General features: G+C 34.4%; 3 protein-coding genes across 3 annotated transcripts; all 3 read left to right on the top strand.

The window, feature by feature from the left end:
* Positions 1 to 6,038: 6,038 nt before the first annotated feature.
* Positions 6,039 to 6,843, top strand: LOC132130274 (uracil nucleotide/cysteinyl leukotriene receptor-like). Its single transcript, XM_059541969.1, has 2 exons — positions 6,039 to 6,742; positions 6,828 to 6,843. The coding sequence occupies exons 1-2, from the start codon at positions 6,039 to 6,041 to the stop codon at positions 6,841 to 6,843; spliced, it is 720 nt and encodes a 239-aa protein (XP_059397952.1).
* Positions 6,844 to 9,083: 2,240 nt separating this feature from the next.
* On the top strand, positions 9,084 to 9,953 carry LOC132130273 (chemokine XC receptor 1-like). Its single transcript, XM_059541968.1, has one exon. It carries the CDS (start codon positions 9,084 to 9,086, stop codon positions 9,951 to 9,953), a length of 870 nt encoding a protein of 289 aa, XP_059397951.1.
* Positions 9,954 to 24,575: 14,622 nt separating this feature from the next.
* Positions 24,576 to 25,457, top strand: LOC132130272 (proteinase-activated receptor 3-like). The gene has a single exon (XM_059541967.1). It carries the CDS (start codon positions 24,576 to 24,578, stop codon positions 25,455 to 25,457), a length of 882 nt encoding a protein of 293 aa, XP_059397950.1.
* The last annotated feature ends 486 nt before the right edge of the window (positions 25,458 to 25,943 follow it).

The following is a 25,943-nucleotide window of genomic DNA, read 5'->3' as shown; positions in this document are numbered from 1 at the left end:
AACCTGCAATTGTCATATTTTACTAAATCAGACTGCTTAATAATTTTCTGTTTGATAACTTTAGTTTAATGGGATGGGAATGTGCCAGAACATGTTAGTGTGTTCATTGAGCACTGTGTATTTTGAGAGATCCTTAATGAATTACACCTTTTTGACAGACCAAACTTGAAGTGTTTCAGTGCCTTTTTCTTTTAACACTAAAAATACAAATCCATTGTATTTACATTCAGGTAAATAATAATAATAAATACTACTACTAATAATAATTGTCTATATCTACACCCGTGTCAATGTTTTGATTACCAGACTCATCATTTGCATACCAGGTGGTTAACTCTGAAGTCAGTTTTGGATTTATGAAGATTATGGTCATAAACATAATTTAAATTACTAATTATTATATGAATTATTATAATAAATTAGATATTAATCTGAGCTTTATTTGCTTCTACACATCTGATGCTATTTATGATATGTAGCACAGCAATCATGCACAGATATATTTTGCTGTGAAGTCAGTCTAGAAAACACAGCACACATTTATACACATCCAGAGAGCCTGGACATTCTGGACATTTTCAGGTGATAAACTTTTACAATCAATATAAATAAGATAACTATATAGTTATTATAATCTATCATCTTATTATTATTATTATGAATAGAGTCATATAGAATTTTGATAAATAATTGTTGTCTCAAGTTTGTTCATTTAAAAATATTAAAAACACAAATAATGTGATCCTTTCCTGAATTGGATCATTTTATTAAATTACAACAGCACTACACTTAATTCAACTTCATTGCACTTGAGAGTCGGAGATGGGTGATATAATAAGTGTTTTAATGGTTATCATGCAAAGTTTGATACATGAATATGTTCAAAGAAAGTTGAGATTTCTTTGCCAAAGTTCTTCTCTCCCCCACTAGAAATGAACATCTCTACAGTGAACTTCACCAAATATGGAACGTCTACAAATTGCACAACTCAATCCTTTGAAGCAGTGACCATTCTGGACAAGTGTGTGTACAGCATTCATTTCTTGTTTGGTCTCCTGATAAACTCTTGTGTTTTATGGCTCATCGTCAAATAGCAGGAAGTGGAGTTGCATCGGATTTTTTCAGGATCAATCAGTGTGTTTGTGAGATTGTTTATTGCCTGAATTCCTTGTTCTGTTTAGTCTGTACCGGTCATCCTTGGCTTTCAAGACTCTTGGAATTAACTTGGTTTTTATTTGGCCTAGGCATCACTGGTCGTCCTCTGTTTCAGTGTCTGATCTGTGTTGAGTGTTACCTGGCAGTGGTTCATCCTGTAACCTTTCTGAAGTGCAAACCTCTCAGATACAGAGTCATCTGCTGCACTGCAGTCTGGATAATCACTTCTTGCCCCTGTTTGTGTTTCATGTTCCATTTATTCTCATTTAATTTCTATATTTATGTATGCTTCTTCTCGATTCAGTTCTCTCTCTTACTCTCTCTCTGCTGTTTAGCTGTTATCTGGGTTCTGAAGCAGTCAGGACCAGGAGAGAGAGGGAAAGAGAGAAATGAGGAAAACCACATGAAAAGAAGAGCGTTTTATCTCATTCTCATAACTATTTTGAGCATGAGTATTACATATGTGCCATTGATTTTTGCAGGATTCTCTTTTATACTGACACAACAATATTGTAGCCAACTTTTTACTGCTGTATTTTTTTGTTTTGTTCTGGTTGGTTTTGTTCAGCCTGTTCTTTATCTGCACCGGACTGGAAAACTCTCTTGCCCCTGCTTTCCATAAAACATTAAATTGTTTACATTACCAGAATCAAACCATGTTATGTATTTAGCATGTATTTTTGGATTTTTTTTTAACAAATTTACAACAAATTGTCTCTTTCCTGTATATTTGCATTTATGCTACCAGAATGTTTCTCTGTCATTCAGTTTTCTGAGTATTCAGAGTGATCCACCCACTTACTTATACAAATCAGTACTTGACTTTCTCATATTCAAATTAACTGCATTCCATATGTTTATAAGATGTGGTTGCTGCCAGTCTGTCATTTGTTTATCTAATAAAACTCTACATAAATGAAATTGTTACCTTAAATGTAGAAATTCTTGTATTAAACTTTACTTTAGCCATATGACAATTTCAATATTTTACCCACATATCCCCCGATTGTTTTATATTATCTTACTTTTTTTTTTTTTGAGACTCAGTTTTAAGTTGCTTAAGTTGCTGGGTATATATTAGTTAATTGAGTAATTCACCACTGGTGATAATTTAAATTTGTACATATTTCATATCATTTGTACATACTACAGATGTAGTAATAATACAAAGCAAATCGTGTACCTCTCATATTAGTCAAATATTGTATAAAATATGCCTTGTTTAACCATTTCAAATCCAAAATCATTTGGTTCCAGTGTTTACTCAATATTTATCAAAATTATTTTTGTTCACTTTAAATATTTGCATATGTTATGATTTATTTGACGTGTAGATTAAGTGAAATCATGAACAAATGTTCTTGTGACAGCAGTGAAGTCAGTCTACAAACCACAGTACAGAGATTTACAGGATCATGCACAGAGACTGGACATTCACTCTTAAGGTAACACATTTTCTATATGAATGCATACTCTAAAAGTAACTCTAGAGTGTATTATTTATTACTGCAGATCTTACTGTTTTTGTTTACTTGTTTTAACTTTGTATCACTCAATCTGTTTGTGAAGTCTGATACTGCTTGATAGTCATAAATGGGATCAAAGTGAACATTTTATATTGCATTCATCATAATCATCATCATCAGCTTGCCCTGCCAGCATTAATATAGTCAAATAATTGCTGAAATCAAATCAGTTTCTATATATTGAAAACTGATTTGGGAAAAGATGATCATTATGTTTAAAGGTAAAAAATTAAAATTATGTCATCATATTCTTCTGTGAAACACAAAATATAGACATTTTGAAGAAGGTTGGAGTCCGAACAACAATGACCTGTTTGTCTTTCATTATATGAAAAATGACAGTTCCACAGAAAAAAGGCAGTAATACATTTTTGGAATGACATTACTAGCAAATTATGATTTTTTTTTCTTTTTCTTTGTGAATCTCTAACCTTATCCTGTCCATTTTATTTCATAGAAGTTTTACATTATCTGTGAGCTTTTGAGCTGTGGAATAAGGATAAGGAGATAAGATAAGGAGATGGATAACTCTACAGTGAACTACACCACATTTGGAGCATCTACAAACTCCACAACTCTTAACTTGGTGCTAATGAAGATTCTGGACATTTTAATTGTTCTGTTTGGCTTTCCTACACACTCTTATGTTTTATGGCTCATTGTCACAGGAACAGGAAGTGGAGCTACATCAGAGTTCTTCATCCTCAATCTCTCGGTTTGTGAGATTGGTAACTCTCTTAATTCTTTACTCTCTCTAATGGATTATTGGTCAGTTCTCAGGACAATAACTGATTGTTTATTAGGACTAGGCATCACTGGTCGTCCTCTGTTTCAGTGTCTGATCTGTGTTGAGTATTACCTGGCAGTGGTTCATCCTGTAACCTTTCTGAAGTACAAACCTCTCAGATACAGAGTGATCTGCTGCACTGTGGCCTGGATAATCACTCTTGGATCCTGTTTGTTCAGCATGTTTACTTTAGTCTTGTTTTATTTTTATTCATATTTCTTCTCTCTGCAGTTTCTCCTCTTGTTCTCTATCCAGTTGTTCTGCTGTGTGGCTGTTCTCAGAGCTCTGAAGCAGCCAGGACCAGGAGAGAGAGGGAGAGGGAGAGGGAGAGAGGAGGAAAACCACATGAAGAGAAGAGCATTTTATCTCATTCTGATAACTACTGTGAACATGTTTGTTCTCTATGTGCCATTGATTGTCTCAGGATTGATTTTCATTCTAAGCAAATTGTATATTCCGGAACTTTTTACAGTTGGATTATTTTGTTTTCTTTTGGGTGGTTTTGTTCAGCCTGTTCTTTATCTGAACCAGGCTGGAAAACTCTCCTGTCTTCATTTTCCATAAATCATGACATTTTTAGATCTTACTAAACCACCTCAGAGACTTCTTACAGCCACTTTAACTCCATTCTGTGTGCTCATTAGATATGGTTATTGCTCATAGATTTTATTTGTTTGTGGTTGTTACATCCAGAGCCATAAGGTTTTGGGTAACACTTTATTTTGATAGTCCACTTTAGACATTCAGCTACCTATAAATAACTTTGCAACTACATGTTAACTAGCACTCATTTGAGAATAAGTAGACTGTTTGCTTAATATTATAATATAACTAACATTCTTTTTTGATGGCCGCTCAACAGACATTCTACTTTTTGTTGTTGTACTTTTTGTCTCACTTTTGTAGCATTTTATCATGATTGTTTGGGTTATTGTAGTCATTCTGGGTTTGGAGATGGGGTTTTCTCTGCTATTGTACATTCATTCACCACCAGCCATATATTTCTGTTGCGATCCTCCCCTAGACTATTTGGAACCATAACAGTGATTTATTTATTTGTATTTTTATTTTAGCATTAAATTGCTTTATCAATATACATATTTTTTGAAATTTTGATGCTTGCCCGGAGATTATTTCATTGGAACTAAAATTTAATCACAACATAATTTCATCATGTATTGGAAAACCAAACCTTCCCTTTTCAAATCGATCATTAAATATCTGATCGATTTGAGTGACTGTCTGCATGTTTATTAAAAATGATCCACCATCAAAAACGAACTTATAGTTGTACATTTGATTGTTCTACATAAACTTGGATCTAGTTTGCTGCCAGTCTGCTGAAGCAAGTCTGTCATTTTTTATTTAGTAAAAAAAATAAAAATAAATCAGCACTGGCCTGCCGTTAGCTTTTTCATTTACTGTTGTTGTTGTTGCCCTTGATATTGAATATGTGAGTCAGTTAAATATTGTGTAGACATGTGCATTGGTTAACAATTTTAAATTCAATTGAGTCAGTATTACTCCATTCAAATGTTTAGTAAGATATATGACTGTCTTTTTGAACATTGTGTTTAACTAATATATTTGAATATATGATGATTTATGCTGTAAGGCAGATGAAGTCATACACATACAGTATATGCTTGTGACAGTTGTGAAGTCTACCAAACATGGCACAGGTTTATACATACACATTCAGAGCGACTGGATATTCACTTTTCAGGTGATAAAATTCCACTTATTCGCTAATTCAATAGATTATGAGATTTATATGAATGTAGACATTGGATACTAGAATTGGGACCTTTTGAAGTGTATCATAGAATATCATTTAGAATATCTTTAAATCTTGTATCTTTGACTTCTTTTCACACAGTCTGAATTATGATAAAACAAGAATATATAAAAGTAAAAATTGGGAATTGTTCCTGATTGACCGGTTTACTAAACTATACTATATTTAACTTCATGCAACTTATTCTGAGACTGTTTGTGCTTGAGGTGAGTATCATATTGAGCATTTTATGTTGTATTCATCATAAGCAGTTCTAAAATTGGTTTGAAAAACTATTCTGTTCTGTTGAAATGGGAGAGCAGCTTTGATTTTTTTCTGAAATCAGATAATTAATGCCAGCATTTTATATGCAGACCATGAAGATACGAAAGCTGCCAATGGGGTGGTAATCTTTCAAAATGTACTGATATATATATATATTAGGTACTAAAACATCTCATTTATGGGAGTAAATAAGGTACAAAAGTGAAGTGACATTTTATTTATGCACTCTAGGTATATTCCCAGAGACTTAAAAAAATAAAAAATAAATAAATATATTTTGTACAGTATAACACGTTTTTCCAAAAAACAACAATACATGAATAAACTTTTTGTGTGCTAATTTGGGAACACCAATTTTTGGTGATATACAAATCATGGTGTAAAATCTTTCATAATAGCTTTGAAAGTGCATGCAAATTTAGGTTCATGTAGTGGTAACCTTTTTTTTTCTTGATAGAAAGCCTACATTTTCTGTGAGATTTTGAGCCGAGAGACGATCAGAAACGAGATGATTAACTGTACAGATAACTTCATACCTGAATCATCTACATTCTCTACAACTCAACACCTTGGGCTGCTAAAAATTTTGGATCTTTGTCTGCACAGCTTCAATTTCCTGTTCGGTTTTCCTACACACTTCTATATCATCTGGCTCATCATCACAGGAACAGGAAGTGGAGTTGCATCAGAATTCTTCATCCTCAATCTCTCTGTTTGTGAGCTGCCCAATACTCTAAACATTTTTCTTCATGTACTTGATCGCTGGTTTTCAAGTCTCAAAACTTTACAATATTTTTTATTAGGACTAGGCATCACTGGTCATCCTCTGTTTCAGTGTCTGATGTGTGTTGAGCGTTACCTGGCAGTGGTTCATCCTGTAACCTTTCTGAAGTACAAACCTCTCAGATACAGAGTGATCTGCTGCACTGTGGTCTGGATAATCACTCTTGGCTCCTGTTTGTGCTGCTGGTTTACTATGGTCTCATGTAACTCGTATATTTATGTATGCTGCTTCTCACTGCAGTTCCTCCTCTCCTTCTGCATCCAGTTGTTTTGTCTTGTGGCTGTTCTCAGAGCTCTGAAGCAGTCAGGACCAGGAGAGAGAGGGAGAGAGAGAGAGGAGAAAAACCACATGAAGAGAAGAGCATTTTATCTGATTCTGATAACTACTGCGAGCATGTTTATCACATATGTGCCGTATATTGTCTCAGGGTTACATTTTATTCTGACTCGAGTTTATTTTCAGGAACCTTTCACTGTTGCTTTTTTTTGTTATGCACTGGCTGGTTTTGTTCAGCCTGTACTTTATCTGAACCGGGTTGGAAAACTCTCTTTTTAAATGAATTTAATTGCGTTAGTGTTAATGATACCCGAAAATGTTAATATATATTTAATGAAGCTTCACATGTGGCTACTGTGCTGTATTTTCAGTGTAAAGTGGCTCAGATCATAATGCGTCTCTCTGTCATTCACTGTTTGTTTAGAGCAACACAAACACAAACTGACTAATAGCTGTACATTTGTTTGTTCTTTTTTATTTCCATAAAGATTAAATTTGTTTTGAGTGTGTTTATCAGATATGGTTATTATAAATGTAAATTAAATTAAATCCTAAATTACTAAATCTTGTTTTATCAATTTTAACAGTTAAATAAAATTGTATGAAAGGAAATCATTTCCCTGGTCCTAGCATCTCTTCACTGGTTATCGGTGCATTATAGGACCCATTTTAAGATTTTAGATTACATTTTAAAATTATAGTTATCAGTGGTTTTCATTGATCTAGTTTTCAGTGTTTAGTCCAGTGTACCAGGTTGCAGTTTCCACAATGAATGGGAATGCTTTGTCTTTTAATCCTGTTCATACAAATAACATATTTTCATAAATATTTGCAAGTCTGATGTTTTATGTGAAGTGTTTGAGGTAATGCACATACTGTATATTCTTATGACAGCTTAAAAGTCAATATAAAAAACAGCACAGAAATATATATACATCCAGAGAGACTGGGAAAATTCATTGAATTTTCATAAAATCATTGACTGTCCCACTGTTCAAGACTGTCCATCCTTTTCAAGTTGCTCTTGTCCCTTTAATATCAAATGTCTATATTTGATATTAATTCAGAGTTGCATTAGAGTTCTTCATCCTCAATCTCTCTGTTTTTATTTATTTATTTATTTATTTATTTTTTATTTGAGCCTATTAAAGTTTAATAAGGGTCAGTTGATAAATATTTAAATATTGCTTGTCAAGATCAAATTTAATCGTAGGCAATCAGATGAAATTATAAATACATCTAATTTAAACACATTGTTTTAACACACTTTTATATTCTTCTAAAGAGAAGCAGAGCTTCTTCATTACACAATGAAATCAACTTTTTCTTAGTCTTTACTCCTTTCATTACATCACGTAAGAGGCTGAGAAATTGTAGTTTTATTGTAAATTAACTGTTGTATAAGTTCACATTTTATGACGGTCATGTTGCTTACATATTTTGCAGATGTTTAAGTGTGAGGTGTCTACTGTGTGGAACTAAAAGAAAGTTCAATATTTTCTGAAACATGAACAGGACTGTGGTGAGGTTTTATCCCAGTTCAGAAATGTGACTGATTCATAAATTAATTCATTACTGTTTTCCCAATCAACCATTTTTTTTAAACAAGAATTATAACAATAGTAATTAGTTTCAGTTTGTACAGTGTTAACAGGCTGCAGATTCGAAATCAAATTAAAAATTATTATTCTTTTTTAAATTCTTGTGTATATAAATAATGTCATAAATATTTGCATATCTAATGTTTTATTTAACGTGTAGCAGATGAAGTCATCCACATATGACATTCTTATGACAGCTTCAAAGGCAGTCTACAAAACACAGCGCAGAAATGCATGTACAGTACATCCAGAAAGACTGGGCATTCACTCTTCAGGTGACAAATGCTAATAATTCCTTGCTTTCAGCGCATTTATATTCAATTTTGCTGTGAATATTATGTATTGTATAAGGTTTATGAGCAGATAAGTTTAAGCATGTTTTATGTGATGTATAGTGTAGCAGATGAAGTCATTCACATATTTTCTTGTGGCAGCTGTGAATTCAGTCTACAAAACACAGCACTGAGATTTATATATAAGCCATAGAAGCTGGACATTCACTCTTCAGGTGATCAACTTTTTATTAAACTTCGTGCTTTCAGCTTACTAATTTTAAATATTTTAGTTGTGTTTACTGGAAGAAGTCTATGAGAATGTAAGTGATGGTTCTATTTTTAAATAAAACACGACTGATATAGAACTTATTGAATGAGTTGATTGGATTGCATTTATTTGATGTTATTTGGATGTGAAGCGACTTGCATTAAAATGACTTGGCTGTAAATGTTAAATATTTAATATTGGAATATTGTAGAATTGCACACCGTTTGAAAAGTAACATTGGTTTGTTTAATATTCTGAATGTTCTCTTCTTGTTTTCTATTGATCACAACAGCTATGTTTATTTAAATATCTCTTGAGGTTTTGAGCTGAGATGACAAAAACAGAGGAGATGAACAATTCTTCAGTGAACTTCACCTCGCCTGAATCTTCCACAAACTCCACAACTCAGTTCATCGGGCTAGGAGAAAGTCTGGAAATCTGTATGCACTGCATCAATTTCCTGGTTGGTCTTCCTACACACTCCTACATTGCATGGCTCATCATCACAGGAACAGGAAGTGGAGTTGCATCAGAGTTCTTCATCCTCAATCTCTCTGTTTGTGAGATTGTCAACTGTCTGAATAGTTTGTCTTGTATACTTGTTAAATTTATTTGGTTTTCATACCTCACAATATTAACAGAGTTTTTGATAGGACTTGTCGTCACTGGTCGTCCTCTGTTTCAGTGTCTGATCTGTGTTGAGCGTTACCTGGCAGTGGTTCATCCTGTAACCTTTCTGAAATTCAAAACTCTAAGAAAAAGAGTGATCTGCTGCACTGTGGTCTGGATAATCACTCTTGGCTCCTGTTTCTACTGCATGTGTCCTAAAGTCTCAGATTATATTTCTGAAGTGTTCTTCTCACTGCAGTTCCTTCTCTTCCTCTCCATCCAGTTGTTTTGCCTTGTGGCTGTTCTCAGAGCTCTGAAGCAGACAGGACCAGGAGAGAGAGGGAGAGAGAGAGGGGAGGAAAACCCCATGAAGAGAAGAGCATTTCGTCTTATTTCAATAACTATTGTGAGCATTATTATTATTTATGCTCCGTTTACTATCTCAGGATTCTCTTTAATTCTGACACAACATTATATTCAGGAACTTTTTTCTTTTGGCCTTTTTTGTAACGTGCTGGCATGTTTTGTTCAGCCTGTTCTTTATCTGAACCGGGTTGGAAAATTTTCCTGGTTGGAAGTTCTTCTAAACAGAATAAACATGATTCATTAGACAATCAAGTAATTTTTCTTGCCCCTCCCTGTTTTTATTTTCTGCATTTTGTCACATTATGATTGTCAAAATGGTCGTGTGTGAAGGTAAATAAAGTATTGCAAATTTTCAACATATCATTTTCTACATGAGTTCATTCAGATGTTTTTTCTAATTAAATATTTACTAATTAGATATTTGCATATCTGATGTTTTATGTGATGTGTATCAGATGAAGTCATGCACATATATTTAGGTGACAGCTGTGAATTCAGTCACAAACAAAAGACAGCACAGAGATTTATATAAATCCAGAGAGACTCAGTATTCAGGTAACAAACGACTTGATATTTTCTGTATGAACGTAGGCTATATAAGCCAACACTACATTGTTTTTACTAATAGAGTATCAGAATATTATTTTTGTTGGATTCTAGATGTATATAATTTTCAAAACTTTTATTTTGCCTCTTTCCCAACATTCTGGAGTGTTACAGCAGTAGTGTAGCCAGAAAAGAGACTCTGGGTGTGCATATGGAAATCTGGGTGTGCCACATTTATTGTCAGATTACTGTGCAAAATTATGGGATAGTATTTTTGTCGCACTGCTTCCATCCAACCCTACTTCTAGTGGTAATTTGCAGGCTGTGTCAAAATGTAGTTATAGTTAATTGTTAAATGTAATAATTTTCTTCCAAATACGATAATTTTGAACTTCTGGTACGATACTTGGACATTTCCAATCTGGCAACACTGTCTGTTGATGTTGGGCCCAGGGAGGGAGAAACATCCTCATCAGGTGTAACATTAGGCCTTGTGTCCGGCTGTCCATCAAGCCGAGTTTTTTTGCTAAAAAAAAATTAAGAAAGGAGCTCTGCGACATATTGCTAGCTGTTTGCTGATTGGTTGGCAGTCCGAATGTCGGTAGATATGTTTTAACAAAAATAATCTAAAATGTAAATTACATTTTAACATTTTTAGCATTATTGCACCATATATTGGATTCTTATTTTTGTGCCCCTGAGAGTATGATTTAGAATGTTCAGTGGCATCACAGATCTGCCAGATTCAAACAGCTTTCGTGCGTTGGCTGGCACTGAGCCAGAGATGGAGACGGACGCGCTCAGCGCTTGTCATATATCACAATTAATATGCAGTGTTTTCAACCACATAATGTTTATTTTAGGTTTCATACATTTAAATATACATAATCACTAGTAAAAAAATACATTGGTAGTTTGTAAAATACACACTGATGTCTATGGAAGCAGCAAAAACTATCTAATCAAATGTAATTTGGCGATGTGTTTTATTCATATACCAGAAACACATAGCAGAACAATAAAGTTTACTCTATTCTTCGTCCAGTGCAACAGCCACTTACTTTCATGTATTTCGGGAGAAACTGGGGAATTCAAGTGCTGTAGGCCTACGTAAAATCCGGCTGACAGGACTCTGAACTGCAGCGCTCATCTCGTTATAGATCAAGATAATTTATAAAGGTTTTTAAACGAAGAATCGGAATAGCAGATAGTTGGCATGGTAAGCAAGTTTGTGTATATATTTTAATAAAAAATGAAAAACTAAATAAAACAAATACCGATACATCTGTTAGTGGCTGCGGTGTGTCACGTGACAATCATGACGCGTTGCCATTGGAAACAAGGGGTCAGTTAAAATATTTGTAACTTACGAGTGAAAGGGTTGATTTAAAAATATATATATATTCTAAGTAAACAACAATAGCCCAAGTTTAGTAAACATTTTTTTATTGAGACTATAAAAAATAATTCAGCATCTATTTTTAGGTGTGCCAGCTGCCACTGTGGGTATTACAAAATACATTTAAGTTGGTCAGTGAAAATTTTATAAATCTTTTCTTTTTCTTTCTGTCGTTTAAATAAAAGTTAAAGTTAATTAAAGAATCACAGGTTATTGATTTTGCTGCATTTAACAAATCATCCAAATTTCCAAATTTAGTTTCTGTATTCCAATTCAGTAACACTTTAGAATAGGGAACACTTGTTCACTATTAACTACGACTTTTCCCTCAATAAAATTCTAATTTGCTACTTATTACTGGTTAGTAATGTAGTTGTTAAATTTAGGTATTGGGTAGGATTATATATATATATATATATATATATATATTTATTTATTTATTTATTTATTTATTTATTTATTTATTTATTTATTTATTTATTTATTTATTTATTTATTTATTTATTTATTTATTTATTTTTTTTTAAGGCTGTTTTATAACAGTCTGAATTTTCACTTACTGCTTCTGACTGGTCACAGCTGTTATATTTATTTATATATTTCTTAGGTTTTGAGCAGGGAAGACAAAATCAGAAATGAACAACTCTACAGTGAACTTCACCTCACCTGAAACATTTACATTCTCCACAACTCAGTCCAGTGGAAACAGTGAACATCTGTTTGCACAGCATTAGTTTTCCGGTCTACACTCATATTTGCTTCTAATATTTTCATATCTGGTTCATGCATATTCTATGGTGACTGTGAAGTCAGTCTACAGTCTACATCACAGATTTATACACATCTTCAGGTGAGTGTTGATATCTACTTGTTACTGTATATGTTGTTGATTTTCATAAGTCTATTAATATTGGATTGCATTTGTCTTGTGTTATTAAGTTGCTTAGCTATTGTGCTGTACAGAATGACTTACTTTAATGTGTAAAAGTGACATATAATAATGACCTGTAAATTTTAGTATTCAATATTAAAACGTTCTCTTGTTTACAACTGCTGAATTATACACTGTTTAAGAACCTTTAAACGTGTTTCATGCAATCTGAATTACATTTTCACTGTATTTAAGTTTACTTATGTAAATCTATGTAATTTTTGAACAGAGAAAACAAACTCAAAGGAGATGAATAACTCAATGAACTTCTCCACATCTGAAGCATCTACAAACTCCATGACTGATTACATTTACATTACATTTAATCATTTAGCAGACGCCTTTAACCAAAGCGACTTACAAATGAGAACAATAGAAGCAGTCAGGTCAACAAGAGAACAACAACAGTATACAAGTGCCATGACAAGTCTCAGTTAGTCTGTACAGAACGCATAGCCAAGTTTTTTTATTTATTTATTTATTTTTTTTTTTAATAAATGATAAGACAAGAAAAGGAAAAGTGCTATTGTTAGTTGGTTAAGTGCTGGCGAAAAAGATGAGTCTTTAGATGCTTCTTGAAAGTGAAGACTGTTGCTGTTGAATAGAGATTGGGAGGTCATTCCACCAGCTCGGCACAGTCCAGGAAAAGGTCAGTGAGAGTGATTATTTAACTTCTTTGGGATGGCACCACAAGGCGTCGTTCACTTGCAGAGCGCAAACTTCTGGAGGGCACATAAGATTTAACCAGTGAGTTTAGGTAAGTTGGTGCCGTGGCAGTGGTCGTCTTGTAGGCTAGCATCAGTACCTTGAATTTGATGCGAGCGGCTACTGGTAGCCAGTGTAACCTAATGAGGAGAGGAGTAACGTGATTACTTTTAGATAGTGGACAAAATTAACATTCTTCTGTATAGCATTAGTTTGCTGTTTGGTCTTCCTATGAACTCCTATGTTTTAAGGCTCATCATCACAGGAAAAGGAAGAAAAGTTGCGCAAGAGTTTTTCAACCTCAATCTCGCTATTTGTGAGATTTCTAACTGTCTGAATTGCTTGCTCTCTATACTTGCTAGTTTCATTTGGTTTTCACATCTCAAGACATTAACTTTGTTTTTATTAGGACTCGCCATCACTGGTCGTCCTCTGTTTCAGTGTCTGATCTGTGTTGAGTGTTACCTGGCAGTGGTTCATCCTGTAACCTTTCTGAAGTACAAACCTCTCAGATATAGTAATCTGCTGCACCACGGCCTGGATAATCACTCTCGTATCTTGCACATGTTGCATTTTTACTATAATCTCATACTACATTGTATATCTGTGGTTCTTTTCACTGCAGTTCCTTCTGTTCCTCTCCATCCAGTTGTTTTGTCTTCTGGCTGTTCCCAGAGCTCTGAAGAGAGAGAGGATGAAAACCACATGAAGAGAAGAGCTTTTCATCTCATTCTGATAACTACTGTGACCATGATTATTATGTATGCACCATTTTCTATTTCAACATTCTTTGTCATTGTAAGCCAACATTATATTAAGGAACTTTTTTTTTTAGTTTTATTTGATTTTCTCTGGCTGGTTTTGTTCAGCCTGTTCTTTATCTGCAGCGTGTTGGAAAACTCTCCTGTCTTTGCTCTCTATAAAACATTATTTAGTCTTTCCCATTTCAGTTACTGAACCTTTTTAAACATCTTTTGGCAGGGAAATTGATTCTAAGACATCAAAACGTGTTAACGTGAGCATATGTCATTGAGAGAAACAACAGCAACCGGTGGTGGTTGTGCAAGATGACTGTCTATATTTTTAGAGATTTTATTACAATACTCATTTTTGTCAAGTTTAAGTTAATTTTCATTTGATAAATGTTATTGAAATGTTGCTTTTTAAAGAATTTTAATTTCATGTCAATATAAACAAGCTATGTCGGATAAACAAAATATGAAAACAAAATATGAAAACATGATTATAGAGCAAACATTTGTGTTCTTCAACAAAGAGAAATACTACTGTATAACTAGATAAATAAAGTCACTTGATTGTCTTCTGTGATTGTATTCAAAGCATTATCTGATTATATCATTACATGATTGTCAAAATTGTCACTTACTGTTTGAATGTAAATAAAGTGTTTTAAGCATTCAACATATCATTTTCTATATATAACTATTTAGATAAGACTGTCTTTTTCGAAGTAATTTTTAGTTTAATAAATATTTGCGTGTCTGATGTTTTCTGTGATTTGTAGCCATGCACATATATTGCACATGTGAATATTAACCTGTCATTTATTGTTGTTTATTTAGAGAGATCGTCCACCTCACTTATTTACTCATGAATAAAACCCTTGATTGTCTCATTTTGCATTCAGATAAATTCTATTCTGGGTAAATGAAATTGTTATTTGCTGGACCATTGCAACATTGCCTTTTTTAATTTAGAGGACTGCCACAGATTTTATTTCATTGAAGGTAAAATGAAATGACACAGAGAGACTGTATATAGCTTACAGTGGATCTGACACGCTAACAAATTTGCATCAGAGGTTATGAATGTGTTGCACCTGCATAAGCCAGTGTTATAAATGTTTAATAAAACTGATGTTTTTCGCTTGTCAAACAAAGATTATATAAAAAAAAGAATTCCAGTCTTATTATTGAATTTAATGTCCAGATGATAAATCATGTTCAAATGTTGCTTGGCGGTCAAATCAAGATAAGTCAGCCAAGGCTTTTCTCAAGTCTTCAATTGGAGATAAAATATAAAACTCACAATTTTGTACTCTTTACTAGTGATAAGTATTATTCACGAAATAATGAAGCCACAAACCTTTCTATGCAATATACAGTAACCAATTTGATGGTTACAAATGGTCCCATAAAGTGGCATTTGCTATCATTAATATATATTATAATATATTATACAATAATGCATGTTAAATTATACAATAATTTAACATGCAATTTTCAATTAGAACTAAGTTGCAGACACATAAGGCTAGATTTTTTAAATTTGGATTAACTTATAAATAACTATTGTAACATAACTAATATTTTCATATCTGATTCATGCACATACCGTATATTGTGATAGCTGAGAAGTAAAACACAGTGCCGAGATTTGTGAATATTCATTCTACAGGTGACTATTGAGATCTACCATATTGTTGTAGTGATAGATATTAAAATTTGTGAAAACTGTAAGAGTGTGAAAGCCATCTGTATTTCCATGCAAACACAGGCTATGTAAGTCAAAACGACTTTATTTGAATTGAAAGAATCGTTTTGTGTTCGCGATGACCAGCTGGAGTTGGTTTATTAAGCATGCATATTGACAACCATCCAGTAAAGCATTACAGTAATCAAGCCTTGAGTTCATGAATGTATGAATTAACTTTGAGAGTATATTGTAATTAAGATATATTTTTAAAAAGGAAAATGAGGTTTTACAAATGCTAAAGATGTGAACTTAAATGAAAGACTGCTATCAAATAGTACACCCAACAAAGACTTAACAGAGCATGCAGTACCACATAATTACTTACTGTCAGACTGCAGGTGTTAAATGTGTTGCACCTGTACAGGGCAGTTTTAGATTTTTGACTGTTTAGGACTATTTGAATTGACAGACTGTTTTTAGCCCATCAAAATAAAATTATATAACAATAACAACATGTACACACACAGTTGATAAATGTTATTCACATACAGCTTGGTAAACAAATTCAGTCTTAATTCAATGTGAAATATGATAACGTTTATAGAGTAAAAATGTGTATTCTTCTCTAAAGAGATGTACTAATCAAGCCATGTTTTAAATGCTCCCTGATTGTATTGTAGTGTATGATCTGACATTATGTTGTTGTCAAAATGGTAATTTACTTCATGAATGTAAATAAAGCATTGTAAGTGTTCAGCATACTGCTTTATATGAAACTGTCTCATTCTACATTCAGATTCTGGTTAAATGTAATGGTTATTTGCTGGCATTGCTGACTGATAAAGAAGACTGATGTTTGTCAGACTCAAGTTAAATAACTTTTTTTTCAGCCTTGTTATTGAAATTAATTTTCAGTTCATAAATGTTGTTCAAATGTTGCTTGGTAATAAATGTTAAGTCAAGATAAGGCTTTCCATCATTTTGAAGTTCATATTTGCTTCTAATATTTGTATATATGGACATATTTTCATATCTGGTTCATGCACATATTCTTGTGACAGCTCTGAAGTAAAAAACAGTGCAGAGATTTGCAGACATTCAGTCTTCAGGTGACTGTTGAGATCTACTTGTTATATGTGACAAACAAAAAGGAATGTTCAAGCAATTTAAGGGAAATACAAAAAAATTGTGTACTATGTAAGTAACACTACTTTTTGAATTACAAGGATCATTTTGTGTTTTCATGTCATTTAATATTGGTTTGCATTTTTGGTAACACTTTAGAATAGGAAACACTTGTTCACTATTACAGTAACTACGATTTTTACTCATAAATTCCTAATTTGCTGCTTATTCATAGTTAGGAAGGTAGTTGTTAAATTTAGGTATTGGGTATGATTAGAGATGTAGATTAAGGTCATGTAGAATAAGGCATTAATTTGTGCTTAATTAGTACTAATGAATGACTAATAATCTACTAATATGCATGCCGATAACCAACTAGTTGAGATACCATAAAATAAAGTGTTACCGCATTTGTCTCGTGTTATTCAGTTGCTTGGGTATTTTGTAGTACAGAATGACTCACTGTGATGTATGAAAGTTACCTGTATTATAATGACCTGTAAATGCTTTATATTTAATATCAAAATGTTCCAATCAATAGAATTGTGTGGAATTGCAGACTGTTTGAAAATATTGATACATTTTTCATGCATTCTAATTCACTGTTCACTTCTCATCCTCTTGATCACAGTTGCTTTATTTTCTATATATATTTCTTGAGTTTTTTTTTTTTTTTTTGTCTGAGAAGACAAACACAGAGAAGATGAATAACTCTATAGTAAACTTCATATCTGAAGCATCTACAAACTCCATGACTCATTCATTTCGGTTAGTGAACAGACTGGACATTTTTATTTACAGCATCAATTTACTGTTTGGTTTCCCAGTATACGCTTATGTTATATGGCTCATCATCACAGGAACAAGAAGTGGAGTTGCATCAGGATTCTTCAGCCTCAATCTCTCTGTTTCAGAGATTGGTAACTTTTTGAATAGTTTGGTGTGCAAAGTTGATAGTTGTTTTTGGATTCCTCACCTCAAAACATTGACATGGTTTTTATTAGGTCTAGGCATTGCTGGTCGTCCTCTGTTTCAGGGTCTGATGTGTGTTGAGTGTTACCTGGCACAAGTACCAGGTAAGTACAAACCTCTCAGATATAGAGTTATCTGCTGCACTGGGGCTTGGATGATCACTCTTGGCTCTTGCTTGTGTTGTATGTTTACTGTAATCTTACAAATCATTATATTTTTGTGGTTCTACTCGATTCAGTTTGTGCTCTTGCTCTTCATCCAGTTGTTTTGTCTTGTAACTGTTCTCTGGGCTCTGAAGCAGCCAGGACCAGGAGAAAGAGAGAGAGAGAGAAAGGAGGAAAACCACATGAAGAGAAGAGCATTTTGTCTCATTCTAATAACTACTGTGACCATGATTTTTACTTATGTTCCATTTACTATATCAGGATTCTCTTTCATTCACAGCCAACAGTTTATAAAGGAACTTTTTTCTTTTGGATTTATTTGTTATGTGCTGGCTGGTTTTGTTCAGCCTATTCTTTATTTGCACCGGCCTGATAAACTCTTCTGTTTTTGCTCTCTATAAAACTTTTAATTGTTCCATCTTAACAAGTGAAATAATTTTACCTTATATATAGCAGTAGTGCTATTTTACATTTACAGTTTTTCTCAATCAATTTGACACTTTTCTCCAAAGTAATGTAAGGGACAGGGTGCTGATGATAATCGGGGGGAGGCAGCAGACTCACCACAATATATATACAGTATATATATATATTGAACTCCTTCAAGACTGTTGGAAGACCATTTCAGGTGACTACCTCTTGAAGCTCATCAAGAGAATGCCAAGAGTGTGCAAAGCAGTAATCAAAGCAAAAGGTGGCTACTTTGAAGAACCTAGAATATGACATATTTTCAGTTTTTTCACACATTTTTGTTATGTATATTTTACATTTAGATTTATTCATTTAGCAGATATATAAGTATATAATTCCATATATAATTCCACATGTGTTAATTCATAGTTTTTAATGCCTTCAGTGTGAATCTACAATTTTCATAGACATGAAAATAAAGAAAACTCTTTGAATGAGAAGGTGTGTCCAAGCTTTTGGTCTGTATGAAAAAGTGTGAAAAAGTGTTTGCCCCAATCCTGTCCTTTTTCTGTTGTTGTGTATATCTAAACAAAATACAACATAAAACAAAGTCAATGTCAGTAAGCACATAATGCATTTTTATTGGAGAAAAAACACTTATCCAGCAACTAAAAAGTTAAAAAAAAAAAATTTCATCTCACAACATTAACAGACTTTTTATTAGGTCTAGGCCTCACTGGCCATCCTCTGCTTCAGTGTCTGATGTGTATTGAGTGATACCTGGCAGTGATTCATCCTGTAACCTTTCTGAAGTACAAACCTCTCAGATACAGAGTGATCTGCTGCACTGTGGCCTGGATGAACACTACTGGATCTTAGTCTCAGCCTCAGACATCACACCCACGCCTTTGGCTGAATGTCTGATGCTTATGGTAGTCAAAATTTTAAACAATTTGGAAGTTTTCGAAGTCGTCATCGAATTGGTTGAACTATACATGCACTTTTTCTCACTTGTTTGGCTTATTTAATGTTGGTTGTTTTAATGTTCACAATGCTATTTATACAGTACATCTATATGTTTTAAACACCATACTTGATATTCACATTTCCTTGCATTTTTATATAACATACCTGTACAACCAATACCATCTATTGTCTATTTGTATATTGTGTATTTTTTTTTTACACACATTTTTACACACACATTTTTTTTTTTATCAGTGTCTTGTAATATTTGTGCCGTGGAAGCTTCTATAAATTCCTTATATATGTAAACATACCTGCCAATAAAGCTTATGAATCTTATTTTGGTTTTGTTCAGCCTGTTTTTTTATCTGCACCAGGACCGGAAATCTATCCTGCCTCTGTTCCTAAGTAGATATACTAATAAATGTATTACCTAATCAAATAACTAATCTTTCTTTTTTAGACTATATAGTCAGGCCACGTTAGTCACGCTTGCATCAGCCAACAGTCAGCTGTTCCTGATCCAGTCTTGACACCTATCACATGCGGTCTATTTAAATTCCCATTCTTCATCATCTCTTCCATCGCATCGCTGCTTGCAATTAACTCCCTCGTCCAACCCCAACTCCACCAAGTGAAACTGTAATCCGATCTAACTTTGTTCTTTCTTTACAGTCTCTTCATCGGAAGCAGTCTCTATCACATTTCATTTACAACTCATGTAATTGTGAATTGTAATTATCTATGCATATAATGGTTCTGTTCTGTACCCCAGGGGGGTTTTCTTGCTGCTCTCCCCGCTCTGTCCAAGCATGGCTGCATGGACAGGCGTGCAGAGTGTTGCCCAGATAACCATACCGCCAACACTAACTGTATGCAATATAATTGTCATAAATATACTTGATGGAAGTGGTCCTGATTGAATTACAGTTGTATTAACAGCATAACATATTATTATTGATTTATCCAGCTGAACTGAACCTTTTTTTTTTTGAGTTCATGATCCTTGCATATGTTAGTGTAACTCTCCTTTATTCACTTTTATTTAGATGGGTCCACTGACCCCACCACTTAAAAATAACATTTGTCCATACAGTCATTTTATGTTTGTGTATGTTTTAAGATAAACATTAAGCCTTTTCTTATGTGTTTATTAGATGTGGTTGTTTTAAATAAAATACATAAATTATTATTATTAATGTTATTTTGTTCGCTAGAGGTAAGACTCTATAGAGGTAACACGGACAATATAAATTATAGACAACTGAAAGTCTTTGAATGTTATGTCCTTTATACAGTATATGTAATTTCATTTCTGTAGTTAAGTTGGTCCAAAGAAACAAATGCACACAGTTTCTCAGTTGTATTCAAATGTTTTAATCCATTTCAATAAACACCTATCAATCATTTTTAATTCCATGAATGCTTCATATGTTTGCATATGTTTTGTATCATGTGATGTGCTATATATGAAGCTGTGCACATATATCCTTGTGACAGCTGTAAAGTGAGACTACAAAAACAGCACAGACTATCATTTACACCCACAGACTGAGACTGAGACTGAGACCGGACACTCTTCAGGTGACCAACTTGTCCTTATTGATTGATTTGTTTTCCATTCAGTAATATTGTGAGTAAGTTAAATAATTTTGTTGCCATTTTGGGAATTGCAAAAAAAAAAAAAAAGTTAAAGTATTGTGTAGAATTTATGATTTTGATATATGTGTTATATATAATTTATATATAATTTTCAATGAACATCTCCTAGATATGAAAGTAATTTAATATTGGAAAAAATTGATAATGTGGATTTAAAATATGAGCTATGAGCAACTGGAAAAAGAAGCCTAATAAAAAAAGTTACATTTAAAAAAGTTAATTTGTTTCTGCTTTTTGCTTGGAACAAATACTCTTCTGTCTTCCAGTAAATAACTGTTGCAACTAATTACAAATTTTGTGAGATTTCGAGAAAACAAGGAGGAAATGAACAACTCTACAGTGAACTTCACCACACCTTAAGGATCTACAACTCATGGGCTCGTGGACATTCTGGAAATGTTTGCATGCGGTTTTAGTTCCTTTTCAAGGGAACTTCGAACTGTGTTCTCTAGGGGTCGCTATGGGGAACGCCTCATTGTGACCCGTGTCTGAAGCATACATTGAAAAAACACCAACAAGTTGGCCGGCGATAGCCTCTGACGCCACTACCGGTGCAACTATGGATAAATAGGTGCTGGGTGAACACTTCATTCTCTTCTTCACCTTCATAAATTGTTCTGGTTGAAGCATGCATCTGAACGTGCAAGACCAATCTTTCTCATGGCGACTACTAGCAAAGTGTTTAGACAGTGAGTGCATCCATGTCTGTGTTATTTGACACCCGATGACACACACAATCTTTGCTTGTTTGGGTGAAGAGAACACATGCGATGTCCTTGAGGGGGCAATCTGTGTGCATTGTGAGCATTTTTCAATGAAACAGCTCCGCTCTCGTTTGTCTCTCTTTTCGAGGAAAGAGGGGCAGCCATCTGCTTCCCGCGGTTCAGGAGCCGCCACTGCTGAGACACAGAGGAGAATAAGCTTGTGGGCATCACAGGTGGATCTGGCTGAGGAGTTTAGAGAGGGTTCATGATACTTGATGGCGGTGCTACAAGTGTATCAGGCTGATCTGCTAAAAGACCTGGATAAAAGCGAGGGCCTTTCTCCTGATCAGGTATTGAGCTGCGCCACACCACACCACAGGTCTCTCTCTCTGTGCTACCAAGCAGGCTGCCCTTCGCCATGGGAAGGTCTATGGCAGCCACGGTGATAATGGAGAGACATCTGTGGGTGAACCTGGCAGACATCGGGAAGAAAGAAAGGGGCTTCCGCCTCCGGTTTTGCCTTCCGAACTTTACGGTATCTCCGTTGAGACGATAGTCGAGAAGTTCAGGGAGGCGAAGGCACGTACAGCTGACTTCAAATCCTTCATTCCACGAAGGTCCAGGTCTGAGCTCAAACAACATAGGGGTCCTGGTCCGTCTCGATCTGAGGATCAGAGACGGGCACAGAAGCCTAGTGTCACTCCTCGCCCACCGGCGGGTAGGGGTAAGAGGAATAGTGGGTCACGGGGAGGTAGGCAAGTCCTAAGGGATGTGATCCAGACGAGGCATCAGCGTACTTGTTCAAATCAGAGCAGTACTTAAGTATCTACTTGTTCCCTTTGGGGGCTTTTACATCAGTCCTTATCTTTTCCTTCCTAATTCCCCTGTAACCACCAGCTCCCCACGTGACCAAGATTAGGTGGGAATTTCTTGCATAACAGTCTCCTATGCTCAACCTATGATGTTTTGGTTGGTTCTATGTTCATGCTAACCACCTTACTGATGGTCCGGACTGAAGGGAGTCACCCCTTGAGCAGGGCTCCAGCACAAGAATTAGGGTTGGTGAGTATGATCCATTCTAAATATACTTATATATGTATCAAATAACTGGTGGTCATGTGTGTACTAATCCTCTGTTAGTTTTCTTTGCGGTGCTCAATTACAGTGTTTACTAAACACTCATTGGCATTATGTCCAGCCGGACATGATACTCCCCTCGCCAGAGGTTTGTAAATTTGAGCTTGCCTCTCCTGTGTGGTTCGGCACCTCTGAGATGCTTAGGAAGCTTTAATAGGTAAGTTGGGTATGTAGCCTAGGCCTTTGGCTGTAAGGGATAATGTCACGGACAGCCATCTAACATCCCAGGGGCAACTCCCATGGAAATGGTAGAGTTGGTACTTAGTGTTCACCATGATTCTGGCCTGCACTCCCCTAGCATGGCGGCGTCGGTACAACTTGTTGTTGTTTTTTCAATGTATCCTTCAGACATGGGTTTTTCACGACGAGGTTTTCCCCATAGCGACCTCTGGAGGACGCAATGTCTCGTTCCCTACTCAGGGAACCATGGTTACATTCGTAACCTGAGACATTTCCTGGTTGGTCTTCCAATACATTCCTATATTTTATGGCTCATTGTCACAGAAAGAGAAAGTGGAGTTGCATCTGTATTCTTCAAACTGAATCTGTCTATTTGTGTGATTGGTATCTGCATGGAGAATTTGATCTTTATACTGTATTTCTGTTTTTTAAGTCTCAAAAAAATATTATTATTATTTATTTATTTATTGTTTTAATAGGACTAGCAGTCCTGGAGTCTGATCAGTGTTGAGTGTTACCTGGCAGTGTTTCATCCTGTAACCTTTCAGAAGTACAACCTCTCAGATATAGAGTCATCTACTACGCTGCGGCCTGGATAATTATTCTTGGCTCCTGTTTTATTCTCTGTGTTCATCTCACTGTATAATATAGCACAGACATGGTTCTTTACACTGCAGTTCCTTCTCTTCTTCTGCATCTAGTTGTTTTGTCTTGTGGCTGACTAGGTTTTCTCAGAGCTCTGAAGCAGTCAGGAACAAGTTAAGTACTTAAGTATACTTATTTTGACAAATAGAAAGAATAGTCTTAGTATATTTGACCTATACCAGTACTTAATCTTTTATACTTATAGTTTTGTTTACAACTTAAGTTGTGTTTCAGTTGTTAAATGTATTCATTTGTATTCAAATTAGTTTTCCAAAATTAATTAAAATGTTTTAACTGTTCATGTTTACTCACGACTGTCTGTTTTTTAACCTCCTGATTTTCACTTAATTATTTGCATGTTATGTTTACAAAGCAAAATCATTCACACGTGGGCTTGTGACAGCTGTGAAGTGACCATATATAACAGCAGTGAGCTTTATGTCAAACCAGAGAGACTGAACATTCACTCTTCAGGTGACAAACTCTTTTCACTTTGATTCACTGGCTTTGTCTCATATAACAAATCATTGTGGTTATGTAATGTATTGCACAGGGTAAGGGTTATGAACATGCTAGGTGGATGTGTTAAGTTAAACTGTATTGAGGTCTGGGAAAATAATATGAACTTAATCTCTGAATGTTAAAACATTACTAACTATTGTTATATATCATGATATAAAAAACTGGAATGTACATATTTTCTGGATATAATTGGGGTATTGTGAAAATTATTAAAATGGTGTATTAATGTACTGTATAATTTTGTCTTCAAGATCATCTTCCTCTATTGATTTTCCTTGGAAAACTTAGATATTTCTCTTTCCACGGGTCACAACTGCAACATTTTCCCTTGTTATTCTGGTTCTGTTTGGAGAAGATAAACATGGAACTAATGAAGAACGTTACTGAACCTCATTTAACTGCCAACCTCACAGTATCATCGTTTTGGCAAATAGACAAATTGGAAATTTGGATGTTGACCTTCAACTTCTTATGTGGTGTTCCTACACACTCTTATGTGATCTGGCTCATCGTCACAGGAACAGGAAGTGGAATTGCATTAGAATTCTTCAACCTCAATATGTCAGTTTGTGGGATCTTTTTTTCAATGGAATCTTTGTTCAGTCTAGTCTCAAATTGGTTTACATTTCGAAGTCTTGCTGCAATAACACATTTTTTGGTTGGATTTACTGTCACTGGTCATCCTCTTTTTCAGTGTCTGATCTGTATTGAGCGTTACCTGGCAGTGGTTCATCCTGTAACCTTTCTGAAGTACAAACCTCTCAGATATAGAGTGATCTGCTGCACTCTGGCCTGGATATATATTTTTGGCTATAGTTTGTTCTGCATGTTCAGTTTTCTGTCATTTACCTTATATATATATATATGGTTCATCTCACTGCAGTTTGTCATCTACTTCCCCATCCAGTTGTTTTGTCTTGTGGCTGTTATCAGAGCTCTGAAGCAGTTAGGACCAGGAGAGAGAAGGAGAGAGAGAGAAGAGGAAAACCACATGAAGAGAAAAGCGTTTTACGTCATTCGAATTACTACTGCTAGCTTGTTTATCACATATGTTCCGTTTATTATCACTGGATTCCACTCTGTTGCGACACAGCAGAATATTCAGATCGCTTGGTCATTCAGTTATATTTGTTTTATGCTGGCTGGTTTTGTTCAGCCTGGACTTTATCTGTACCGGACTGGAAAACTGTCCTCCTTTTGTTCTCCAGAGTTCAAAAGACAGATTTTGGAGCATGTATGCTGATTTATTTATTTTATTATTATTATTTATTTGTTTCCTGATGGCATTAATGTAAGAATAATTTGTTCTGCTGAGTTAATGTGAGTCAAGTGTAATTTCACATTGATGTATATAGGTTGATTCATGATATATTTCATGCATATGCTATTCATGATCTATTTGATAAATAATAACAAATCACATTTTTACAGCATTAAAATTATGAATCTTTGTTCATGTTAGTTAATAAATATAATTGTTGGTTGTTTGTCAATTATTGTAATTGTTGACAGATTAATCAGTGCTGTAGAAGTATTCATACTAACTCATTAGTGTTACCCATATTCTTTAATTGAGTTTTTTTTTTTTTTGCCAAGATTAGTAATTTGATTATCCTTGTAAAATGACTTTTTTTCTACCACACCTTTTGTGCACGTTTCATGTTTGAATTAAACATTTAAAGGAATAGTTCACCAAAAAAATTATATTTGCTGAAAATGTACTCACCCC

This window comes from Carassius carassius, chromosome 47, assembly GCF_963082965.1.
Source record: "Carassius carassius chromosome 47, fCarCar2.1, whole genome shotgun sequence".
Taxonomy (NCBI): Eukaryota; Metazoa; Chordata; class Actinopteri; order Cypriniformes; family Cyprinidae; genus Carassius; species Carassius carassius.
Note: the sequence above shows the minus strand (reverse complement) of the source record. Positions and strands in the feature narration are given on the sequence as shown.